The sequence below is a fragment of the Dromaius novaehollandiae genome, chromosome 1, assembly GCF_036370855.1.
Source record: "Dromaius novaehollandiae isolate bDroNov1 chromosome 1, bDroNov1.hap1, whole genome shotgun sequence".
NCBI classification, from domain to species: domain Eukaryota; kingdom Metazoa; phylum Chordata; class Aves; order Casuariiformes; family Dromaiidae; genus Dromaius; species Dromaius novaehollandiae.
Genome location: NC_088098.1, coordinates 217,494,662 through 217,518,976, shown reverse-complemented (window position 1 = coordinate 217,518,976; position 24,315 = coordinate 217,494,662). Strand labels below are relative to the sequence as shown.

At 42.8% G+C, this 24,315-nt stretch overlaps 1 protein-coding gene across 1 annotated transcript in view; it reads right to left on the bottom strand.

Moving 5' to 3' along the window:
* Window positions 1-24,315, bottom strand: part of PGM2L1 (phosphoglucomutase 2 like 1) — a 44,993-nt gene extending 20,678 nt beyond the window's left edge. Inside the window, exons 1-3 of the mRNA XM_026115324.2 lie at window positions 23,957-24,315; window positions 7,645-7,812; window positions 278-384 (exon numbers count right to left, since the gene is read on the bottom strand). Of these exons, the coding sequence (XP_025971109.2) occupies window positions 278-384; window positions 7,645-7,812; window positions 23,957-24,067 (386 nt within the window). The 5' untranslated portion in view covers window positions 24,068-24,315. The remainder of the gene's footprint in view (window positions 1-277; window positions 385-7,644; window positions 7,813-23,956) is intronic.

The window sequence follows — 24,315 nt, the reverse complement described above, 5'->3', positions numbered from 1 at the left end:
TTTCTCTCCGGGCATAGCAACTTCTTAATGTCTGCCTAAAGTTCTTGCCCATTTAGACTGTAAATTCTTTGGACTTACATTCCACATCTGCACAGCAACTGGCATTACAAGGCTTTAGTCCATGCCACTCTTCATTACTATTAAAATGGACTAAGGAGGGGGGAAAACAGCGTGCACAGTTCACGACACAAAAAACGTTCTGATAGAACGGAATTCATATTTTGATTCAAAGCCACAATTTAATTTCTAGTCTTGCAAATGTAATCAATACTCATACTTCTTACTGCTGCAGTTGCTGGTCACCTGACCTCGTGTGTCATATCCAACAACAAAGCCTCTCTGCTTAAAGTCTGAAAAACACCTCTCAAGGTACTTGTAGATCCCCTGGGGAAAGAAAAAAAGAAAGAAAAAGGGAACGGTGAGCTCTGTTGTAATACGTACAAATATTAAAAATCATCCTTCACATAGAACAATGCAATGTCAGTGGTCAAAATACAGATCAGCAAAAACTTCAGTGATGTTCACAGAACAAGCATATTTCTTTTTCCCCCAAAGTGTTCACAGAAAGAAAGAGAGCAAACAGAGAAATAGCTGAGGGAAATAATACATCTCTAAGTGACCAAACAGCCTAAACAGAAAGCTAGGACCAGCAAAATCCTCAAGCAGCAAACATGTTTTCTTCCTGTAATGTGCTTCATCTGTTTTAAAGAACGAAAGATAAATTGATAAAAATCTATTTTAATTACTTGTGCCATATGAGGATGGTGCCAGTCAAAGCTAATCTTCATCCTCATGTTCACAGTACAAGTCAGTCATCTTTTCTGCAATGGCTTCCAAACTGTTAGTTCTATGTTTGCCTTAAAATGATGTTACATCTTTACCCACTTTTTTAAAAAGAAAGTTTACTGCTAGTGAAGCATTCCACATGCGTAAAGTCCTCAATTTACACATTAAGCAGGTAACAGCAGCACAGATGCAGGCTATCTGCTGTCCTGAACATCAAGCCAGAACCTTTCCAAAGGCAAGGCATCACAGAAGAGCTGAGCACGGGAGTAGATGAAGCAAGTAAATCTTTACAGCATACGCCGGGGTGAACAGAAATATGCACTGACACATACAAAGGAGAAAAACAAGCAGCCTCTCAGCCATCTGTCCCTCCGTTTCAAAACAGGAGGAGATGGGCGTTCTTCAAAATAGTTCATTACATGCTGTTCCAGCTTCACCTCCCATGTGGCCTTCACGTTCATTCAGTTCCTAGTTGGAAGCTATCTGGAGATCCACCACAGAAACAAAGGAGTATGGACCAGCATTTTTAAATAAAAAGACTGAACCACTATTGTTAGCAGAAATTTCCAGAAGCTATAGTCCATTATAATCAGAGAACAATCTTCACGAATACAAACACATCACTGTGAACACATCTGAACCAAATCTAGTCTAAAAAATGCTACTTCTTGTGAGGGTGCAAGCTTACTCTCGTCAAGCATAAGAGAGGCAAAATTCGTACTAGGGCTAAACAGATTTTTCCCTCTCTACTAAGCGCAGTTCTTCATGATCCCATTATCTGAGTTGGTGTCGCCAATAAGCAATCTCTCAACTAGAAGGTTAGTCGGACTTCTGGCCATGCAATTTAGTTGCACTGCTCTTTTCTTAAAGGTTTGTAGCCTCTTTGCCTTTTCCACCAAAGAATGTGCATCAAGCATGAACAAATGGATACCAGTGTCTCTTTGGAGAACCATTTCAGCCTCCAATGTAGGGTTTCTACAGTGGGATTCAGAGAGGAAACTACTAAAAAAAGACCACCCATGATCTTTGAATATTGGTGGAATTGGAAGCTCTGTCATGGTATGATCACCACCTGAAGGTACCCTCGCACTGAACTGCAGTGTGCTGATATGCGTTCACACAGCCCTGATAACTTCTCAAGAACTTTCATTCACAGTAATAAAGAGACATGGGACAGACAAATGGGAGAAGTTTGACTTTAACAGACTGAATAACATTTAAAGAGCAGAACAGCAGATTTATTATCAAAGATCCTTATTTAGGCTAGCAATATCTGAAGGTCAGAGCACATTGCAGAGTTTCATCTGAACTAGTTCCTCAAACATCAGGAAACTGCATGATAAAGACAAGATTTGTGGAAGAAACAGTATTATATTAGACAAACTGGTTCTAGTCAGAGAAAACAAACCACGGCATTTATTTTTTTCAGAATCAGCAGGAATCAAGGTAAGTTCAGGTAGAACAACTTATGTCCACAGAAGGCAGGCAAGATGATACAAACCATAAAACTCTCCTTACAAAGGTAAAATTGTTATGTACTATTTCTATTTCATATTGACCTCCCAAGAGCTTTCCCTCAGAAACAGAGGCATTCCTTAAACACTCCGGCAACCCTGGTATCTCTAAGATTCTGCACAAATTTCTTCTTCATCCCTTACTTCCAAATGGTCCACATCACAGGTTTTTGAGCATACAGCGACCTCTAATGCCAGCATCCTTTCATGTATCCCAGCTTTCTACTTCCTTATTCCTCAAGGACAGAGGAGCTCATTTATTTTTGTTGTAAAGTAAGGGTCATTATTTATCTTTTCCATAGCTTAGATCTTTTGTACTTTCTCCTCTGCACCTCATCCCGGCTATTTCAGCCTAAGCAATTTTGGTACCTACTGGGTGCCACTACAGTCTAAATAACACTCTCCTCAAGGGTGAGACAAGATTTTTGCTAGCACATCCTTTTAAACCAGGGATCAAATATTTTGAATGAATAAAAAACAGCAACGGCTTATGTCTTTACAAGTTGCCATGGAGAAGTTTTACCAAGAATTAAGACAAAATGTGATATGCAGTACAAGAACAAAATCCTTTAAAGCCAATCAAGATCCCACATCTGAAATTAGTAATGACTGAGCCATCCCCCCAGACTTGTTACTACCCAAAGACTCTACTAGAGCTACAGGGGAAAAATAAAAATAAATAAAACAGAGAGGGCAAGTGAAAGTACAGTCTCTTCAGTATCTGAATTCTAGGAATTCCAGTTTTATCTTCTCTTGGACTTTTCCTAGTCTTAATTCTTTATGGGACTCTGTTTTTGATAGTGTCCCCATCTAATTTCTCCTGAGATACTTGAATAGCTTCATGTTCAGCTACTGTTTCCAAAGTGAAGATATACAGGTCAACATCTTGTCAGTACATACTTGGTGATAATTAATAACATATTAGCAAGTGGCAGCATACAAATGGTAACTGTCTCAGTGGATCTAAAAAGATTACTTTGGACACATTAAAGTATTACAAATATTTATACTGCTGCACAATTCAGGCAATATTTTTAAGCAAAGTTCACAGTATGCTTAGAACAGATGGTTCTAGTCTGTTTCTACTCCCATGTATTAAATAATCCTCTTGCTTGGCCAGTCCTCTATGATCAATTTCCAAACAAAAATGAGGGGAAAATGGTAGTATCAAGGATGTAACAGATTTTTGGTGGACGATTGAAGAGATATTAACAGCTTTATGAAGTCTTGTATTTAGATCTTTCAACTATTGATGTTTAGCTTTGCTTACATAGCAATAGGAAATTTAGAGCAATGATGCAAAGCTGACTGTTTTGGTCACTGTAGAAGTCAGTGATGGATTACTTACCTATTAATAAAAGCAACTGGTTCAACAGGACAGAGGCAATATCTGAGCAGGAAAATCTAGGCTTTATGCACAAGTTAAGTATCCATGATCATCGGAAGAGTCAAAACTAACTTCTGGATATTCTATATCATTCTGAATTTGACTTTGCACGATATCAGTATAATCATGCAAATGAAAAACACAGCATGCACTGAAACATGCATCTTAACTAAGCTTTATTTTAACTGAAAAACATATTTGCTTACACTAAAGTCTATTTGAACAACCATTTATTCCTGTAGCAGATAAACACTGATTTAGAGAGGCAAGGTTACCCGTTTCCAGATAAGGTTCAGCACAACTCTTCTCACGTCATTAGACTCTGGAAGAAGAAGAGGACTAGAAATACGCAAATGAACAGACTAAATCTGATGTAATTTACTTCAGAAATAAGTTTTAATCTGGTTCCCAGAGACTGCTTTTTCTAACTGCATAGGCTGCTTTGATAAACAACTAAAAATAGAACCTCTACAGAGCAAGCAAATACGTTTCAGCCGCTTGGCTACTTTCAGTAACCTCTAAGGCCCATGAAACCGAACTCAGAGAGATTTCCTGCTGACCAAAATGAAACATTTCACTTTCTGCCAAGAATACATATCCGTCAGCTGATCCAAGCTCAGTCATGCTTTCAAGAGGCTCAAAACACAACGGCAGCATGCAATTTTCAGGCACTGGGAGCATGAACAGCTCTAAATTCAACAGACTGCACAAGCCAAAGAGTGAAGTGACTATTACTAACTTCTGTGTTATCAAGATTTTTACTTTGTTTCTAAGGAAAGTGGACTTGTTTAAAGCAACCTCAATAGTCACAACAAATCCATCACTGGCAACGAGCTACTAGCTTTTCTTCAGCTCATTCCCTTAAAATGCACTGGATCAGTGAAGATCACTTGTACCACAACGTTTTATTCATATCATTACAGTACTTAAAACAGATTAGCTGAGCATACAAGAGGTCAGTGAGGCTAGAAATGAAGGAAGTATCATTCCAGATGCGTTCAATTTAAGAGGTTAGAAACCTAAAGCAAACTTTGTTACATTTGAGACTAAACTGAAGAGAAAAAGAGAATGGTAAAATATGAGTTCAGTTTTTAAAGCCAATCAATCAGCTCCAATATGCTATTTCTCTTCCTTTAAAAGCCTGTATAAACAACAGCTATTGGAATTTCATCTCACCAAGGAAAGTTTGGATTCCACTTGTACAATTTAGGCATTACTAGCATGTCAAACAGCTTTAATAGAGTCCTAGCTGTTCCAAGTTTTAAGCATACCACTTTACTTTGAGCCAACAGAAAACAAATAATTTCATTTATATCTGTTTAGGGACTTGTATGAGAGTATTAGCCAGTAAAGAGAGGATTATTTTAAAACGTTTAAGTACACAATATTATGATGAGAGATTTTAGTAACCCTTCCTAAATCATGTAATAAAACATATTTCATCTCATGGCTGAAGTTCCATTCATAAAAAAACAAGCTGACAAAGCAGATAAGATTTAATAGCTTTATCATAACAAAAACTTGCACTTTTTATTGATATTCCAAGTATATTAAATGGTTAAAAACATATCACAGTCCATTGAATTTTCTGTAGAAGTGTGGGGGCAGATAAGGTGTTGAAGTATGTTTAATGGGAACTCACATTCCCAACCCATTTGTATTTTTTATGTTCATAAGGAAAGGAACTATGGAACATCGATTTTCTAACTCCTGCTATTTGTTTTCAAAAGAAGTACTTACCTCTTCCCTTTCCTTCCATCCCCCTTCTTTCACTTGCATGGAAGAAAGCTATATTTTGCAGATTAAAAATCCAACTACTTATTGCTTAATATTTACCACAACGGAGCAAGTGCAAGAATGACTATCAAAGTCAAGAATGATAATTTAACATGACTACCACCCTGGATAAATCAATGTTAAACCTCAGACTCTTCTTTAATAGGCTCAAAACCTGGACAACATCACATCATTTTGAAGCGTACTCTGAATTCATTCATTATAAAGTTCAGTTGCGATGATTAAATATTTAATCTACTTATTTGGGGGAATAAACGTGATAAAGGAACACATCAGCTGAAAGAGGCACTGCTACAATAAACAAATGTAAGAAAAAAGCCATTATGAGACCACAACATAGAAAAGGAGCATGGAGCACTTTTGATCATTAACCAATCCACCATTAACTCTTCCTTCCAAGGTGTTATTGGAAAGGTAGGAATGAAAGCTGATAACAGCAGACCAAGTTCCTTGAGAAAGAACACATAAAGCTATCCTGAACAAAACAATGCTGCAAAGAACAGCAGAGGTGATTAAGCCTTATCTAATCAAAAAGTTGATTTACTTGGATAATCAACATACGTACAACTCGCTCACATTGCTTGAGAGATAAGCAGATGGAGATGGGCAAATGTCGGGTCATTTTCCATGCCTCTTCCATCATACCAGACCAAAAAAAAAAAATCAACACAGAGAAGACAGGAGGGTACAAAACATTTGAAGAAACAAGTCCAGAAAGTTGTATTTCTGGTTGTTAATCAATTTAAACAGCAAGTCGAAGCAAACTAAAAACTGGTTCAAGCAAAGCATGTTTCAAAAGAAGCCGTCTCTGCCACCACTCTTCCCTACCACAGCACTGACGTCAGTCATTACCCCATGGCAGTGCCTGTCCAGCTGATCTCCACGTACCAGCTCCTGTGCCCTTCTGAATGTATTCCTAGCACCACCGCCACCACCACGCTGGACCCCGATCTCTAGCAGAGGAGCAGGAAATTAGGACTAAGGCCTCCATGGTCAAAACTTCACCCCACATGCAGAGCCACCCCGTAAGAACCTTTCCAATTTATTCCTAAAATAAGACAGCCTGTGTTAGCAGACTAGCTAATCAGTTGTTATTGCCCTGAACTAGTTATAAGACTAACACCTTCAGGTACAGCTGAACGCACATAAAATTAAAAATATGAATGTGCTACTCCCTACTCAACACTGCGACAGTGCCACATACCTGGATTCACAGCTACCAAAATGGCAGAGTCGAGAGCCAAGCAGCTAAGTTGAAGGTCCAAGATCTCCCTGTGTACATTCAGGTCACAAAGTCCATCCCAAAACATTCTGCTACAAACTTTGAAGAACTAGTCCTCAAGAAAGACTGACAACTGTTTACACTGTTCTCTTAACAAAGAATTCTAATCCAAATGTGCAATATTAAATCATAAATAAAACATGAATCAACAGTCTCTCTGATGCGGTGATTTGTGTAGCCTAACAACAAGATTTGCTGTTTGAGAGGTTCAGTTCATACTTCAACTACTTTCTTACATCTCTACTAAAGAAAAATTTTGAGAGCTACAGACAGAGCTACAGCAATGCCAGTACACCTAACGACAACACCTTTCTACAACTATCCAGTCTAGTTTTAGATAATGCTGTACTATCAGCTACTATTACTAGAAGCCTAATCCACAAGCTAACCAATTTACAATGCAGACGATCTTCACAGCCAGTCTACCTTTTCTTTTTCATCTTTCTTTCTGTTCATTTTCCTGGTAAAACCTGCTACAGTTATCCAGGCCAGGTTTTTTGTGGAGTTGTTCACAACATGGGCTAAAAATGAAAGAAAGGGTTTATTTGGTTGGAAGGTGGTCTTTTGTTTGTTTGTTACCAAATACTAAAGGTTCTTATGACAGCTAATGACTTCCAAACTTCAGAGCAGTAAAATAGACTTTAACTACTGGCCAAATTCCAGTTGAAGAGATTACATTCTGCCTGCTGGAATTCCAGTTAAACCTGCTCAAGCTACTTTATTTTCTTCTAGTCCTAAAACATTTCATACTATCACCTGATACTCTTGAATGGCTGCTGCGTTTCACCTCCCAAGCTTGTATTTCAGTGGAACATTACATGATCCCCAGGGTTACTGTGAAATCATTCAGTTCTCTCACATGCTGCTATAGGACTTACCTGCGTTGACTGGATCACTGTGAGATCATTGATGTAGCAAAAGCCTGCTCCCATAGCAGAGCGCAGCCCAGCAGTCCCAAAGGTCAGCCTGCAGCAGAGGCGATCCCGTAATTCTTTATGCTTCCCATTCTGCAGCAAGCTTTCAATCTGTTCTTTTGTTTTCGGGTTCTGCAAAAGAAGATTAAAAGTCTTCGTTCAGTCCTTGAAATCATTACAGCAGCTTACAGATGTAAACCGTTTTTAGTGCTGCAGTGCAACGAGTTCTTCGTATCCTGTAAGATCCCGGTCTACACAAACTAGCCTACACTGCAACTGTTATTTGCACGGTACTTTCTCTTCTTTATCCTTATTTATAAAAGATTCAAGAGCTCTTGCAGCCATTGATATCCTGATGAGTTCACCTAGTCATTAACATGCTTTTCAGCAACACGAAGCCTGTTAGCAAGGAACACAGTGACTTCAGAACAGGTTTTCAAAGGCAGGTAGCACAAGTTAAATCTCAATCTCTGCTGTTGGAAGACAGACTAAAAACTCTAACTTCAAAGCAGTATTTCTTTCCTCCCCGCACACAGGAAAGCTCTGCAAACAAGCACAGTAAAATAAAGCTGACATTGTAAAACCATAAAAAAAGCTTGTTCTTTCAAGTTACATTAATCTTTAGGAAGGCGGGTACAAAATGGTCAAAGCCCATATTTACCACAAACTGTCAAACAAAACTGGGTATTTTTCCTGGTCAGAAAATCCCAGCCATTTTTGACACTTTCACTGCTCAGTATATACACTGGATCTGAACAGGTTAAAAAGAAAGTTTAAAAGTGCTACTCCTTCTGCAGGTTAGACAAAAATATCATATACCCCATTATATAATTTTAATAACCATTTTCACTACTGTCCAAAATTGCTCTTTACATTCAAACATGAATGCTAAGCTATTGTTGCTATGGGACCCATTGCCAATATCCCCAATTTGTCTTCTCAAAACCTTAGAACCTAGAAAAAGGAAAAACGCTCTATCCCCAAAAGTAGTACTCATGTCACTAAAACATAACATTCTGTTGGTCTTAATGAATGTAAAGACAGCAGTTGTTTTATGATTTGCCCCCCAAACCAACAAAATATACACCCACTAACCTACCCAAAGGAAACATTTAAAAACAGAATACTATGTAAATCAGATAATTTGAGGCCTAGAACTACATAAACAGTCTTATGGTCACAAAAAAGCCCTCTTAAAGCTCTCTACAGTTACCTGCTTATGTTTGTGCATACTGCAATGCACTGGGCATATTACAAGGGGGATCAACTGCTCTGCGGTTACCTGCAAGAGGCCACACCAGGTCAGACCAAAGGTGCAGCTAGTCCAGCATCCTCTCTGCCAACAACTGTCAGCAGCTGCCTAGGAAAAGGCGTACGGACCGTGCAGTCATGGCAAGAGGCTGGGAAAATATTCAAGGGATATCTCAGTACTTCCTACTAAGGGAGTTCCTGATCTGCGCAGAAGTGCTTCCTTATACAAAAAACTCCATACAAGTCTGTACAAAACATTAAAAACATTTTCATTCCACACCTTTATTATTTAAAGCCCGTGACTAAAATGAATGGGCACCTGATATGGAGAAAGTCCCACAAAATACAATAGAAGGAAACAATTCTTCCCTTCCAACCTGAAACCCACACAGTTTCAAACATTCAGTCACTTCATTTATGAAAGAAGAATATAAGCCTTTGCCATTTCGATGTGGAGAGAATGCATTCACAGTTCAGCTGAGGCAGTGATCAGGCGCATCTCTGACTTACTCCCAATATTTACCCTAAGGCCCACCTCATAGGAAACACTACAATTCTACAGTGTCCGTCACATATATCCTGACACTTTAATAAAAGAATGAGTGGATTAATAGTATTACTTGTTTTTCATAAACAATGCTTACAAGGCAATCGTATGCAAAGTTACGTAGCAAGCTGCACATAAGAACCAACAAGACGCTGATTGTTGAAATCGCCCTCTGTTCTTTCAGCAGTTTCATAAACTTGCATTATTGTCAAAGCCATGAACATCCAAGCGTACAAGAATACACATATGCATTCCTGTTTATTCTTCATAGTTATTCTACACCTTCAACTTGTGTTTGGCCAGAGAAGTGTGGGGCAAAATAAGGCAAATTAAGATTAGTTATCTATGATATTGAGAAATAGTCACAGTAATAGCAACCATATTACCCTGGACACACTTGGGGAGAAGAACAAAAAATAATGATATAAGAAGAACATTGATGTCTGTCCTTTTACAACATGTGCTAACAGGAAGCGATTCACCCACAGGAAGCTGTTTTGAAAGAAGTGGATGAGTAAGTACAATACCATATAACATATATATTTTGAAGGTTCTGTAAATTCCCTTGGTCATCAAGAAACTCTGTTCCGTCTACCTACACCCAGTTTGGACAAGACAGAATTCACAGCTCCTATAAATACGCTGCAGCCAAGGTCAGGCTTGCCACCAGCACAGTTCCATCAAGAATTCAATCAATATGCAGCTGTAAAAAACAACAAATCCTGACAACAGCTATGGAACAGCAGAGCTCAGGCTGCACAAGAGCTTCCCTCAAAGGGTGTTGCCTAAAGCGAGCTCCTAAACAAGGGTTAAAAAAACGCAGATGGAGTCTGAAAGGCAAGGGTGAAATACCCCTGACATTTATAATATAGGGGTCAGCCAGCTTCAGATCTGGCACCGCCTGATGTAAGGTAGCTTCTGCAGCCCTAGGAAACGTGCTCTGCAAGGAGAGAGGCTCTTTAGGAGGGTCTGAAAAACGCAGGAAAAGGTGATATGAGCTACATAATCTTGTCGTTAGGAAAAAAAGTACAAATAAAACTAGTTCAAAAATTTCAAAGTATTTCCATTGCTTGACAACAGATCTTCAATGCTAGAAAATGTGACATGTAAATTTAAAATAGATTTTAATGTCCTTGTGCCTTAAAATAAAAAAGCAAGCCATTACTATTCAGGCTCTCAGATGGCTCTACAACCAAAGCTAGACATTTCCCACTAGGCAGCTAAAAAAGCCCCAAAACAAAACAAAAACAACAGGGCACTACAAATATTAAAACCAGAAAGCAAAAGTGTCTCTTTTGGCTGTGCATAGGAAATCAACCAGAAAACAAATAACTAAATTGAGAAAGTTTCTGTTTATGGCAAGAGTATATGAAAACCACATTTCATACTATCATAATTGGATACATAATTTTGCTTTAAAGTATGATTATTAAATTACACAGCCTCTTTAATAAGATTTTTAGGACAGGTAGTATTGCTTGCCTGCAAGAATTTAATAACATGTGGTATATTACACAGTATATTTCACAAGTTTTGCAAGACTGAGACATTTATTTTACTAATAGAATAACATGCAATCTTTGATGGAAGTTACCCAATATATGTTCTAGGAAACAAAAACGAGTCACCCAAAATAGCATCCAAAAAATTCTCTCATTTACTCAGTTCACATTCAGTTAGTTAAAGCTTCCTGCAATAAGAAAAGTAGAAAGCCAAGGGAAATAAAGAAAAAAAAAACAAGAAGAAAATCACAAATCTTTTAACAGATGATGCAAAACTCATGGGGCAAAAGAAAGAAGGAATTTTACATGAGCTGATACAAACAAATTCAGATAGAGTGATGATCTGTTTCATGCTGTGGGTTATGCCTTTGATAGCATTAGAAATCTGACCTCAAGACAATTGTTACCACAACCGCTTCTGACATAATCCTTGTTATTTTTTATTGTTTAAGAAAATATTCCTTTAAATTCCTCAGAATTTTTCCTCTGAGTTAGAGCTTCAAAGCCTGTGGACCAGTTTATCTTCCTGCACATACAGCTTAAATATGAAAAAAGTTTACTGTACTAAACCGAGCATTTCAAAAGGCACTGGAGCGAAGGAGGGCTAAAACATAAACATAGCTGTCACTGTTTAAGGTTAAAACACACAGTAAATTAATATTAGAGACTGGGAGTATGAGGAAGGAAACCTGGTATGCCTTCATACAAAGTACATTTTCTGAAGTCATTGGTATCATTGCACAGTTATTCTTTCCATCAGCACTCACTTTTCTGTCATGTGAAGCTAGAGACACTAAAGGGTATAACGGATTAGTCAAGCTCTGCAGCATCCCACTGCCTTTCTACGTTCCCAGGAAATATTATCGATCCAAACTTCAGACGCAATTAGGTGATGCTGGGATGAAATGATCCCCCGCAGCTTTAAGTGGTTAATTAAACTACACAAAGAGAACCATACAGGATCCTGCTTAGAGCAGAATTTCTCAAGCTGCTAAAGGAACGAAGGTAGCAGCTAGTCCAAAACTCAATTAGCTTAAAAACACAAGTTCTGAACAAGTGAAGTGCCCCCTCTTAACAGCTGCCTGGAGTAGTATGACAACTCCATTAATCACCACCCAGAAGCCTAATGTAAGCAAAAGAGAAGTTCTTCAGAAATTATCAAGTACATTGTTTGGGCTTCCTTTTCAATGCCCTTTAAAAAAAGGGGGAGAAAAAACAGGCTATTCTGCTTAAAAGACAAGAGGCTTCAGGCAGTTGCATATAAAATACTCATTTCTTAACAAAAGGAGTGCTTTAAGATATCCTTCCACCTCCAACGGCTCTAACAAAGCAATTCATCTGTGTTCCACGTTAAACATCAGTCACTGATCCACAGGCTCTGGTGCCAAAATCAATAGTATATGGTGTTCCACAAAGCCATTGCTTGCGCTGCAGACCCACAGGAGTTGTGCCACCCTCTACCAAGAGACAAGCGATGCATTTCTCAGCACTTCTTCTCCAGTATGAAGCACGTAGTGCAATCATCTCCCAAAGGACTCAGATGTGCAACTAAGCAAAGGTGCCTTGGACCCGAGCTCCTCACACTTCTCCCAGCACTCACTGATTCATCACAGCATCCAGACAAGCACCTCTCTGGCTCTACATCTCTGATTCCCTAGTGCCTAATCTTTCTGATACGTGAAACTCTACACATAGTCACAGCAAAAGAGCTTGACACTCACCTTCCTTACATTTCACCACATCTGGCTGGGGGAAAGGCATACCTCTCCTCCCACTAGGCAAGCCACAACTCCTGGAAGGCTATGACAGAACCCACATCCTTCACAAAACTGTTGTTAAGAAGCCCTTAGGTCAGACTTTGCACAAGGCTAACAGCACTTGTCAGGTAATAGTTTGCTTACTTGTCCTTGCCTACAAGGTATTAGAGAGCAAATTATGCAGATGTGTTTCAGCTGGGAATGGCTTGACCTGTTCTCCACCCAAACGCAGATGAAGGAAGGTGTGTTGTTCAGGTGGAAGACCCACCAGACATCAGACACAACATGATGGTCTACAAGCTCCCTGAAGACATCTGCCTGACACTTCTTCCTGCCAACACAGTCCCACGAGTCCAAAGCAGGTCTCAATGCCTGGAAGAGCCACACGTTTGCAGGGATCCAGACTGCTGCGGAAGGTAGGTGCTCACTGATAGAACTGCACTTGTTCCAGGTCTGCTATCAGGGCACGGACATCAACAACCAGTCCTTCCACTGAAGGCCACAGATGCAGCAGATGATCCATCACAAACTTCACAAACCTCAGCACCTCATGTCACAGGTGCAGGTACAGAGCAGTGTTTCACCTTCTGAGCCCCATCCCCTCCTTGAACAGGGCCCCCATGGGCTATAGGATGAGGCCAGCAATATCTTCTTGTCAGTGATAAGTTTTCTCTTACACTTCTCCGTTGGCACTGTCACAGGCCCAAGCAAGCCCCCAGACTCTCCCCCATCCTCCAGCTGCACTGCCTTTGGATTGGGGTGTTTCTACCTCACCTGTAGTTGATAAGGATCCCTGGCACAGAACCACCTGCCTACCCTGCCCCACTCCATCCTCTGGCCCCAAGGTGACTAGAAAGGGGAGCGGTGCATCCTCTGTTGGGAGAACAAAGTGGAGGAAAGCAAACCCTACCTCCTCATGGTCATCCCCTGAAGGAGGGGTGGGGACAGCAGAGCGGCTCAGGGAGCACGGTTTAGGGGTAAGAGCCTCAGCACCTATGCTAGCAAGGTAGAGCATCACTGCTGGAGACACAGAGGTTAGGGGATATGGGGAAAGGTGCTGCAGTGAGCTCAGTGCTTGAAACTTTAGCATACGACCAGGTCTTCTCCTGGACCTTAGAAAAAACACATGGAAGTGGAGACTCATCTGGCCTAGGTGCTCCAAAAGGTTCTTGGGTCTGAATGCCAGTTAACAGTTTCTCCCTCAGCATCCCGTGAGGCCAGGCACGTGGAAGGAACAGGGGATATCCCAGTAACTGGCCTTAAGCTGCTATCCGAGAATAGGAAGTGGTTAGGGAAGGGGGAAGAAGAGGAGGCTGAGTTCATTTCAGTAGCAGGCTGAAGCCTGCTGGCAAAAGGGACGCCCTGGGTAACAGGGACTAGCCCCAAGCCCTGACCTTCTCAGAGTTAACAGCAAGATCCCCTACCACGACAGAGGAATTCTCCCCAGCAGCCACCAAGAAAATCTCCAGCTCACTGCCAAGCTGCTGGATCAAATCCCCAGCAGTGGGTAAGAAGTGAAGTGAACCATGTCCAGGGCCTCCCTTTGGGGATGGGGCAGGACTGTGCAGAGCCCATGGGCCCAGCAACAGCCATATCAGGGAACAGGGGAGGGGTTTTAACTGAGGCATGTGCTGAACCCACACTGTTCCCATTTGTAACCTAAAATAAGGATCCAGCTCTTCTCAGTGGTGAGCCCTGAGGGCAGGCCAGAAGATCTGGGTCCAGGGGTCCAGGCATCAACATATGAGGGGGAAGAATCATCAGAAGGCATCCAGGTAAGAGAGAAAGCATCACTTGGCGTGATGCCTGGCAAAGCAAGCACTAGGACTCCCCAAAGCAGCAACGTGTCCAAGGGACCACAGAATGGGAAAACAAAAGACCCTTCAAAGCGTCTGAGCCTCACACAGCTACTGATGTTTAGAGGATGATGTGCTGCTGGAAAAAGAGCACATGGTGAAGGGCAGGGTCCCTGAAGCACACAGGGACCAGCCTCCCAAAGGCAGAGAGGGCAGGGAGGAGGGCAGCACTGGGGACGGCAGTGAGACCCAGAGCCAGGTCCACCAAACAGCGGGATGGGGAGACAAAGATGCCCCTACCTCTGACACCAGCGAGCAAGCTTTCCACACATCTTGCGGGCAGCCGCCATGCCATAGGGCCCCATGCCCCTTGCAGCCACACACACACAAGTCAGGAGGTGGGGTAAGGCAGCAATCAGGAGGCAACAGATGTTGTTCCTGCTGGTCCGGGCAGGGAAGGGGTCTTGGCCATTGCCAGGAGTATGCAAGGAGGCAGCAGATAAGGTGATAGCAGCCAGGAGGGCCCTGGAAGGAAAGCCTCAGGCTGCCTGATTATATACTCTTAGGGTCAGAAGAGGGACAGCTGTGAAAACAGGTCCCCATGGCTGACAGCTAGGCTAGAGCTGGGTTTCTGAACGGGATTCTTACCCTTTTTCTTTTCCTGGTCCTCCTTGTCCTACACATTTCTTGACCATGCCCCTCTACGTCTGCATGGGCAGTGCAGTTGTAGCAGGCACCCTATCCACAGGCACAGGAGGAAAGAGGGGTGCTGGGAACTGCTCTAGGTCCCCAGGCTACACTAAGGAGCAGGGAGAGGACAGGCAGCAGATACAAGGAAATAAAAGGGAAGAGGGGTGAGAGAAGCGTGTACAGGCCTGGGGGAGCAGCTGGGAGAGACTGGAGGGGCAACAGGAAGAAAGGGGGAAGGGGAAAGGGAAACCCACACCAGAGAGAACCTACATTTTTTGTTCTACCTAAATGCAAGAAGAAACACAAGGCAAGCAAAGTAGGGCAACACTGTGAAGGTCTAAAGAGCATCTTCACTCTGGCACTCTTCGAAGTTCACTATATCCCCTGTGCAGAAGGAGAAACTCCTAAGACCACTCTCACTTTCCAGGTGAGTAACGGACCATGCTTCATCCAGATGGAGCGAGGTGCAGCAGTTCCCCACAGATTTTTAGGTTTCTGATGCATGGGGAAGCGCCGAGATGCTGCCTGTGGACTTACAGATGGAGTAGCACACAGTTCTAGTAGCACCAGTGATGGCAGTGAAGGTTCTGGAAGTGACGGTACTATCATCCTCACCCAGTGGCAGGATGCTTCTCCTCCTGGGAGGTGAGCTCAGCAGCATGGTCCAGGAGAGCTCCTGCGGCTGCACTCAGTAAACCCCACTACTGACTCAGAGAAAGAAGGGCACTGCCAGTCCTTCTGCTAGCCACTGACAGCAGTCAGGGATGCTGGGAGAGCACAAGGAGAATGGACAACAAAAAAGAGAGGCCAAGGTCACATGCTGTCCCTAAACAGCACCTGCTACTAACAGAACACCAGGCTAGCTGGACCATTCTCACCCAACAGGGTGGTACTTAATGTTCTTAACCCGGGGGCGGGGGGGGGAGGGGGAGTATTTTAGACTGCTGTCTGGGAACTAGAGGTAAGAACCAGCATGAAGAGAGCATTCTTTAGGAAAGGAAGGGAGAAAGACTGCCATAATAATATGCTATGATGAATGACATTGCAAGTTAACCTATACATTTGTCTGTATTTTTCAACATAGTCAACACCATAGAAGAAATTCTCCTTCCCATTCGAAACCAAATACCCTTCCAAATTTGGCTACTGTTCACACTAACCTGTATGGCAGCAAAAAAGGGGGTGTTAAAAGGACAAACAAGAATTTTTAGAATACACCTAATCAAATTCTTCCATAAAAATCACAGAATAATTCAGGTTGGAAGGTTTCTAGTCTGACTTCCTGCTCAAAGCAGGGCAACTAAGAGGTCAAACCAAGCTGCTCAGGGCTCTACCTAGTTGGATTTTGAAAACCTCCAAGGACAGAGACCACACAACCTCTCTGGGCCCCATTCCATGCTCGACTTCCTCACAAAAGAAACATTTCTCCTTATATCCAGTCTGAGCCTCTCCTATATTGGTTTATGCCCATTGTTTCTCATCCTCCTGCCACTGTGAAGGGCCTGGCTCTGTCTTCTCAGTGATCTCCTTGTTGGTAGGGGAAGTTGCTGGGAGCCCCCCCCCCCCCCCCCCAAAGCCTTCTCTTCTCCTCACAGGAGGAGCGCTCCAGCCCCCGACCATCTCAGTGGCCCTCTGCTGAACTTGCACCAGTTTGTCGATGCCTGTCCTGCCCTAGGAGCCCAAAACCAGAGGCAGTATTTGGATGTGGTCTAACAGATGCTGAGTAAAGGGGGATAAACCCTTCCCTTGATCTCCTGGCTGTGCTCCTGTTCATGCAGCCCAGGATGCCATTGATCTTGTTTGCTGTCAGGGGACACTGCCAGCTCCTGTTCAGCTTGCTGTCTACCAAGACACCCAGAGCCTTTTCAGCAGAGCCAAACCCTAGCTTGTATTGCCCCAGGGGTTCTTCCTCCCCAGGGGAACACTGCCTTGTTAAATTTAATAATGTTCCTGCTGGTCCATTCCCCCAGCCTGTCTAGGTCCCTCTGAATGGCAGCTCTGCCCCTCAACTCTTTGCACATAGTGTGGCATCACCTGCCAACTTGATGAGAGTGCCCTCAGAGATGCTAATCTACTGTTTTTAGATACAAGTTTGTGAAGCATTCTTAATTTGTAAGCAGCTTTGAGGCTTGCAATTCAATACTTGGGAAGTAAAGAGCAACCAGAGGTCAAGCAGTGTTTTCATATCTTATTTCAAGCAGACCGTACCAAGCACGTTCACAGAACCACCTCATACCAACTCAGAAAGCACTGTTTTGCATTACCAACACGCTACTAGACAGAATGAGACTATCTGAATCTCTCCTTAAGTGTCTCAAAATTCACTGAAAAAAAAAAAAAAAGAAGTGGAAGCAAGAAGAATGTAGGAGTCAGACAGACAGACTACTGCATGAGTAAGAGTCTGAAGATACAATATAGTTCCAGGACTTCCACAAGCAGCAGAAGAAACAAGCTCTGCATTATTTTTTCCCAGGGGAATTATAATGCCATTATACATTTGGGCAGTTTCCAGATAGCTAATACTTTTTAAAATGTTTTTTGCAGATTAACCACGTTTGCATTCCTTTAAAATACAACAATCGGACCTTAGTTCTAAGTCTTCAGCAAGAACTTAACATAACTTGCATTGCAGGTCCTGTTGCATTAAAGTGGTTATAATGGAATTTAAGAAGTGGGAAGTAGATTAAGTATACCTCAACATCCACAACAGGCTTAAACAGCTACTTAAATCCTCTGGCAGAAGCAGATGCATGACAGAACTTTGGGTCAGGTCCTGCAGCAGTCTAATGCAGCAACCGAGATTCTGCAACATCCCCAACACATTTAAGAAAGGCTTGAGGTTTTATTGAAAAGCAATCGTTATATTCGCTGCCTAACCGAGTGTTATACTCCTCCATCTTCAGTTTTCCATCTACTACACAACTGTATACTGATAGAATTGGATTGGGTTTGTTTGTAGCTCATGAGGATAAAGAATCTGAAGAGGAATGTGGGGCTGGCACCAGAGAAGTTACCCGTGTACCATAATTCTCCAGTTTTTCCTTTGGCATTAGCTGAATATTTCTTCTTGGTTCTTTGACTTCCAGTCACGCTAATAATGAATGCATTTACTGCCAGAGCTAGGTTTCACAGCTGAAGTCCTATCAAAACAACCGTCAGTTCACACTTCTCACAGCAATCGTTTCTGGCTTTTGCAGACACTATTTGCATCTGTAGCCTGGAAGGAAAAAAAGGTCTAGAAGATGAAAAGCTTTTAAAATTAATCTTTTTTTGCTCCTGAGAATGGTTTTACAAGGGATGAATTCTAACGAAATTCAACAATCACAAAGTTTAAGTGCATCAAGCATTGTCAGTCAGGCTTTTAAATCAGCAAGTGTTTTTGAAATGAAATCAGGTTCAGTCCCAGAAACCCAAGCATACCAGAATATATTTTTATAGGAACACTTAAGCAGCAGAAACGTAGCATTGTCTGTGGCATAGCTGTTTACCTTTCCTACATAGCTTAAAACCAACATTGGCACTTGCATCAAGTTCTCATTTACAATTTCTCTTAAAAGTTCTAGGTTCTCATTTCCTCTTGTTCAACAAGAAGAAATATTTAGTTTCTGGTCAGCAACTGCACCAATATTTTTCTGTGAAAATCAGTTGGATAACTGTAGGCAAACAGTTACTCAAGCTAGTTACTGTGATGGGAGAGCAAGTCACAAGCTCTAGGTATTACCTTAGGTATTGTACTTCAGAAGCAGAAAGTTTCTTACATCAGGTCACTTTTTTGCCTCTGTCAGCCCACTGGGGGTACCTTTACACTGTCAATTTGTCTTGTTCCATTTTACTTCTAAACCCTGGCCCTTAATTAAGCCACAACAGCTCCATATCACCCAGTTTCTTTTGCTAGGGAGCCTGTAAGCAAAGAGGAAGCCGGGCTGAAAGAACATTATAGGCACAGACTACATCCATACTGTCTGTCTGTAGGGATCTGTGAAATGGTTTTGCTCCATTCACCTAACATCGTTTTCCAGCATTGTCCCCAAGGGCCCCAAACCTCATCCAACCCAAGCCTGCACACCATCAAACCTGCCATCCCAGCACTTTGAACTACCAAGAGCAATCTGAGTTTCAGAGGCAGAAAGGCGGCAGAAATGGCCAAGCACTATGTGACATTAATACATAGCCAAGCCATCCCAGAGGGTACTAGGCCAAGAACAGGATGACTACAGATACACCTTACTGCTGGAAGCATGTGCAGGCTGCATTGCTGATGTGCTACTCCCTTCCAAGAGAAAAACGGGCACACAATGTTGGCTGTTAAGCATACTGAAAGCCAAAAAACCTGCACCTGCAAGGAAGCATTTTAAAAAGCTCAGAGCTAGAATTCCTCTGGTCAGAGGCCTGCAGTCACATCTCAAAAGAACAGACCACAGAAGACCAAATACTAACAGCAAGAGGTACACAAAGAGGAATGGAATTTGAAGTCCTTTAATTTAATACCATGGCTGAGTGGACAGAATAGGGAGAAGTCACAGGCAAAGCATCCCACATCACTGCATTGTTCAGCAATTCGGGAATATTTCACAGCACACAAATTTTCCTTAGTTCTCTGCTCTTCCTGATGAAGAGCTGCATCCAGCAAACGAGAACATCTTTCTGTGGGCCTTCATTATACTTCTATCTTTGCCGCAGATTTTGTAAACAGGTCAAAGTAGATTTCTATTACATTAAACAAGAAACAAAACCTTTACACATCTTCTCCCTCCTTTATACAGGCTGTACACAGTTTCTAATCTTCTAAATGAAGTGTTACCACAACAGTTTTCAATTCAGTTTACAATAGCACTGCTGCTGAAGGAGACAGTTCTCACCGTCTTCCCAAACTGTTCCTACTGCTGCGCTGGCCCCTTTCTTGCATCAGGATAAACATTCAAGCAGCTGCATTGAGTTTGATCAAGAATGAGTCCAACTTAAAAAAAAAAAAGTCCATCCTACCCTCCCACCCCAGGCTGGAACTCTTCCCTCAACAATTGCATGAATATTTGTGCCAGATCAAGTGGAGAGGGAAGAGGAAGTACAGCAACAAGGAAGGGTGAGACTACTTTCTTTCCGTGGCAGTCTCATTATAATCTGATCATGGAAAAAAAGAAAACATCCATTTCTCAGAACAATTTAAAACTATTAGACCATCCAGACATACATAGACCAGCAGCTAAAAACACAAAAGACCCTGTATCACACAGAATGCTTAAGTGGCATCAATAAACTAAGTAAATAGGCATAAGTGACAGACTACACCTCAAGCAAGTCTTAATCTTTAATCTTATCTCAGATATCTGAAGGTTGCAATGTGTTAACACAGCATGGTAACACCCTTTCCAGCCTTCATGGTCCTGACCAGAAAGACAGCACTATAGCTTATCCATCAGTAAAAACACTAATGCCATAAATTTTAAGTTTCAAGACTCTACGTAGTTTAATCTATTAAAACAGGCACTAAATGACAATACTTATGTTATTAGAGGGTTTCCCATTTCTCTCAGTAGTCATGTGGGTTTGTGCCCACTTCAGCTCAGAATCAACTATTTCAATGATGCACAATTTTATTTTCTGCCCTTTAATGTGATAGCTTTCAGTGCATCCAAGTAATTTTGAAGAATTTCTTTTCTCATTTGTGCTCATTTCCTGAACTTTGCTTTCCCGTTTTTAAAGTATGCTCAAGAAGTTTTTGTATTTGCAAAACACTGTCCTCTCAGATGCGCTCTACTGTAACACCAGCAGCCCATTACAACAGTTTTGTGTAGAAACATTCCTCGAGAATATTTTTGTATATGGTCAAAGTTAGGCTGCACTGAGCATGCTCGGGAAAGGAGAGGCTTGTCAGCAATACCGCAGAGCTAATTAACACGCCAGCGGCTGACAGCTTGAGCTTAAGCTTCATTTCTACACACAGACTGAGGATTTATTGAGCAAAAGTGAGCGGGCAGCCTTCGTCTGCTCTGACTTCACATGTCAACTGCGAATCCTTTCTTCGGGCCCATGTTTTTGATGAAACAGGTCAGGCTCTTAATCATGCTGCTCTCCCTGTAAAATTCCACCAGCTGCTATGCCAGCGTTTGATCCTCAGAATTGCACCGAAAGCCTCCTCTGCTGCTACGCACAGCAAATGCTCAGCTACCGTGCTAAGCACACCTCATGTTCGTACTACCGAGAAGCATGTAGCACATTCCTGCCACTGTGTAAAGCCACCTAAGACAGGCATATAAAATAATTACTGGAGCCAGGGTCCAAATTCTAACGTTTGCTCTACGCAGAAGCAGTTTTGTTGGGGACACGTGCTGTGACACAGCTTTCTGTACAAACCAGGCTCCTTCAGGGGTCTCATGACAGATGTGGGAGTACAATAGAAAAGCTAGAGAGTAAAGGAAAATGAATTAAAAGAGGAGAAAATACAGAACAATTGACTCATGGTTTATATAGTTCGTGAATGAGGACAGAACAAGGAGGAGATGCCACTCACATTGTTGAAATTGTTAGCTAGCATATCTAAGAAAAAGGTAAAGACATAGCAATTAAGGAGAAAGGAGGGAGATTCGCTAGCGAGTTTCCTTTATGCTAGTTGCTAAACACATTAATGGAGATGGGGGATACTGGTGGGAAAGGGGAGAAGAGCAGAAAGATCATCATCAGGTCCCGTTTCCCCCACCTCCTATAACAGTTTTAGTTTTAGAAGAGTTTAGCATGGGTATCCAAATCTAAAAAGAATGAAGAGCACAGTTTTAATTAGGGCTCTCCAAAGGGAAAAAAACACCCACAGTTTTAAAAATGAATTACAGCAAGTAATTTTCAATTAACTTAGAGGACAAATGCTTCCCCGAACTAAATACAGCTGTGAATGTAGTGTACAGATTTTTCTTTGAAGAAAGCCAGTGAAAGTCCTTACAGCTAAGGAAGTTGGGGGGTGGGGAAGGAGAGGCAGCTCCTTGATATGTTGTTTGATAAGTAGTAGACCCAAACAGACCTCATTTCCTAGGTCTGTGATGAAATACAAGGGCACCGGACAAATCCCTGCTGACTCCAGGCTTGCTGGTTTCCCCTTGCACTCCCTAACCTTTTCTTCGCACAGCACCTGCGTCTCCTATGTTCCCTACGTGGCAGCTGCACAGTAAGTGGCTCTAAACTATTCATGCTCCAAGCTGCACAGCCTTCCCCCTGCTGCACTAATTTCAGCCTTCTTTCTCCAATCGATTTGGACTTTTCAGAATTTAGAGGAACTCTGAGACCTGTTTAATTCAGAAGTTCAAGGATCCTCGCAGGAAGCAACATGATTATCACATAGCGAAGCAAGGCTGAAGAGCCACAATGAAACTCACTCTTCAGGTCACATTCAATTGGTTAACTTGATTTTTAGAAAGAGCTACAGAAACAATAACATTCCACTAATGCTGGTTTTAAACAAAATAGTTTCCCTTGGAAAACCTAACTTTAAAAAGCATAAGTTTTCCTAGCTTTTTTTTTTTAGATAAACATATATTCATCTGCTAATAAATACCTTTCAATAAACTTAAAAGAAAATTTATAATCAAAAAAATATGTTTAATGAGATTCAGTCTAGGTCTAGCAGTTACCAAATGTAAAATCATGAAGGTTATTTCCCTTTTCCAGTCTTTCCCTCTCCATGCCACTATTCCCAGATTTTTTTCAGAACAGCTCTGAGTCCAGAAGGTGCAGATGGTAAGTGTTAATTAGTATAAAAATGAAAACGGAGAACATATTTTCAAGTAGCAGAAAGCTCATCCAATAATCATCATGTAGAATTAGAATTTACTGGTAGCCCAAATTACAGCTTTCTTGTGCTTTGACCCTGGCAGAATGAAGCTAAAGAGGAAACAGTATGAACACACTCCTAGTAGCCACTTTTTTTTTCATCCTCAAATGACAGGCATTTAAAAAAAAAAAAAGCTACAAACAGAAACCTAAAGCATTGGTGCACGAGTCCTGTGGTTTCCCCTCCTCCCATTCCCAAGATATTATTTAAAGCGTACGCCATGGCACTCCGACAAGGCGGCTGAAAAGCAAGCATTCCTTCCAACAACGAGTTAAGCAAAGGAGCCTCCAATACGGTGTTATTGTAACGGCCCTGAACTCACTTTGGGTGGTTTAATCCGAGCTAACCAAGCCCACAGCTCTCTTGACACCCTGGTAGAGCTGAAATTGAGAAGAACGTGCCAGAACTTAGGTCTGACACCTGATTTTTTTTTTCGGGGGGGGGATAGATTCAGGAAGCTAAGGGAAGCTAAAATGACATCATCTGATTTTAGCTGCTCGCATTTTAAGGCGTTAAGCAGTCCTCCCTTGCAGAGGGCTCCACGGGATGCGTGTCTCCGTGTCGATAGGGATGCAGCAGCAGGGCGAAGCAGGTGCAGCATGTCGGTGCGGGCAGCATTACATCACCCCATCCTCGCTTCGCCTGTCGCCCCAGCAGGGCCTCACCTCTCCCCTCCCTCAGGCGACGGTTTCTCAGCCCTTGCGGCTTTGACCGGCCCCTGTCACCCCTCGGAGGCCACCTGCCACCTTCCCGCATGGAAAGGACCAACCCATCGGGGCATGAGATGCGTCAGGTCTCAGAAAGGGCGGAAAAAACCCACGGGGGAGGGAGAAGGGACCCAACGCGGCGGAGAGCAGAGGCAGCCGTGAGGAAGCCCCGCCGGGGGCGGCCCCCCGCGCCCCGCCGCCGCCACCCACCTTGTCCCAGCTCAGCCACTGCCACACCGCCTTGTCCAGCTGCGCGTCGCCGGTGCTGCGGGCCACCAGCACGTTGGAGTTGACATCGCCGCCGGTTCCGCGCTCGCCCATGTCGCCGAAGGGACGGCGGCGGCTTCACTCCGCGGCACCGAGCATCGCCGGCGGGAGGCGGGCCGCTATTTACCTCAGCGCAACGGCCCCGACGCCGAGTAACGGCGAACGCCGCCGGCAACGGTCGCGGGGTGGGGGGGGGATGGGGGGGGGCGCGCGCGCCCGCCAACGGCCCCAACCCGCGCGCCGCGCGCGGCCGCGGCTCGACAACAACCCCAGCCCCGCCCCCCTCGCGCCGGCCTCGCCAA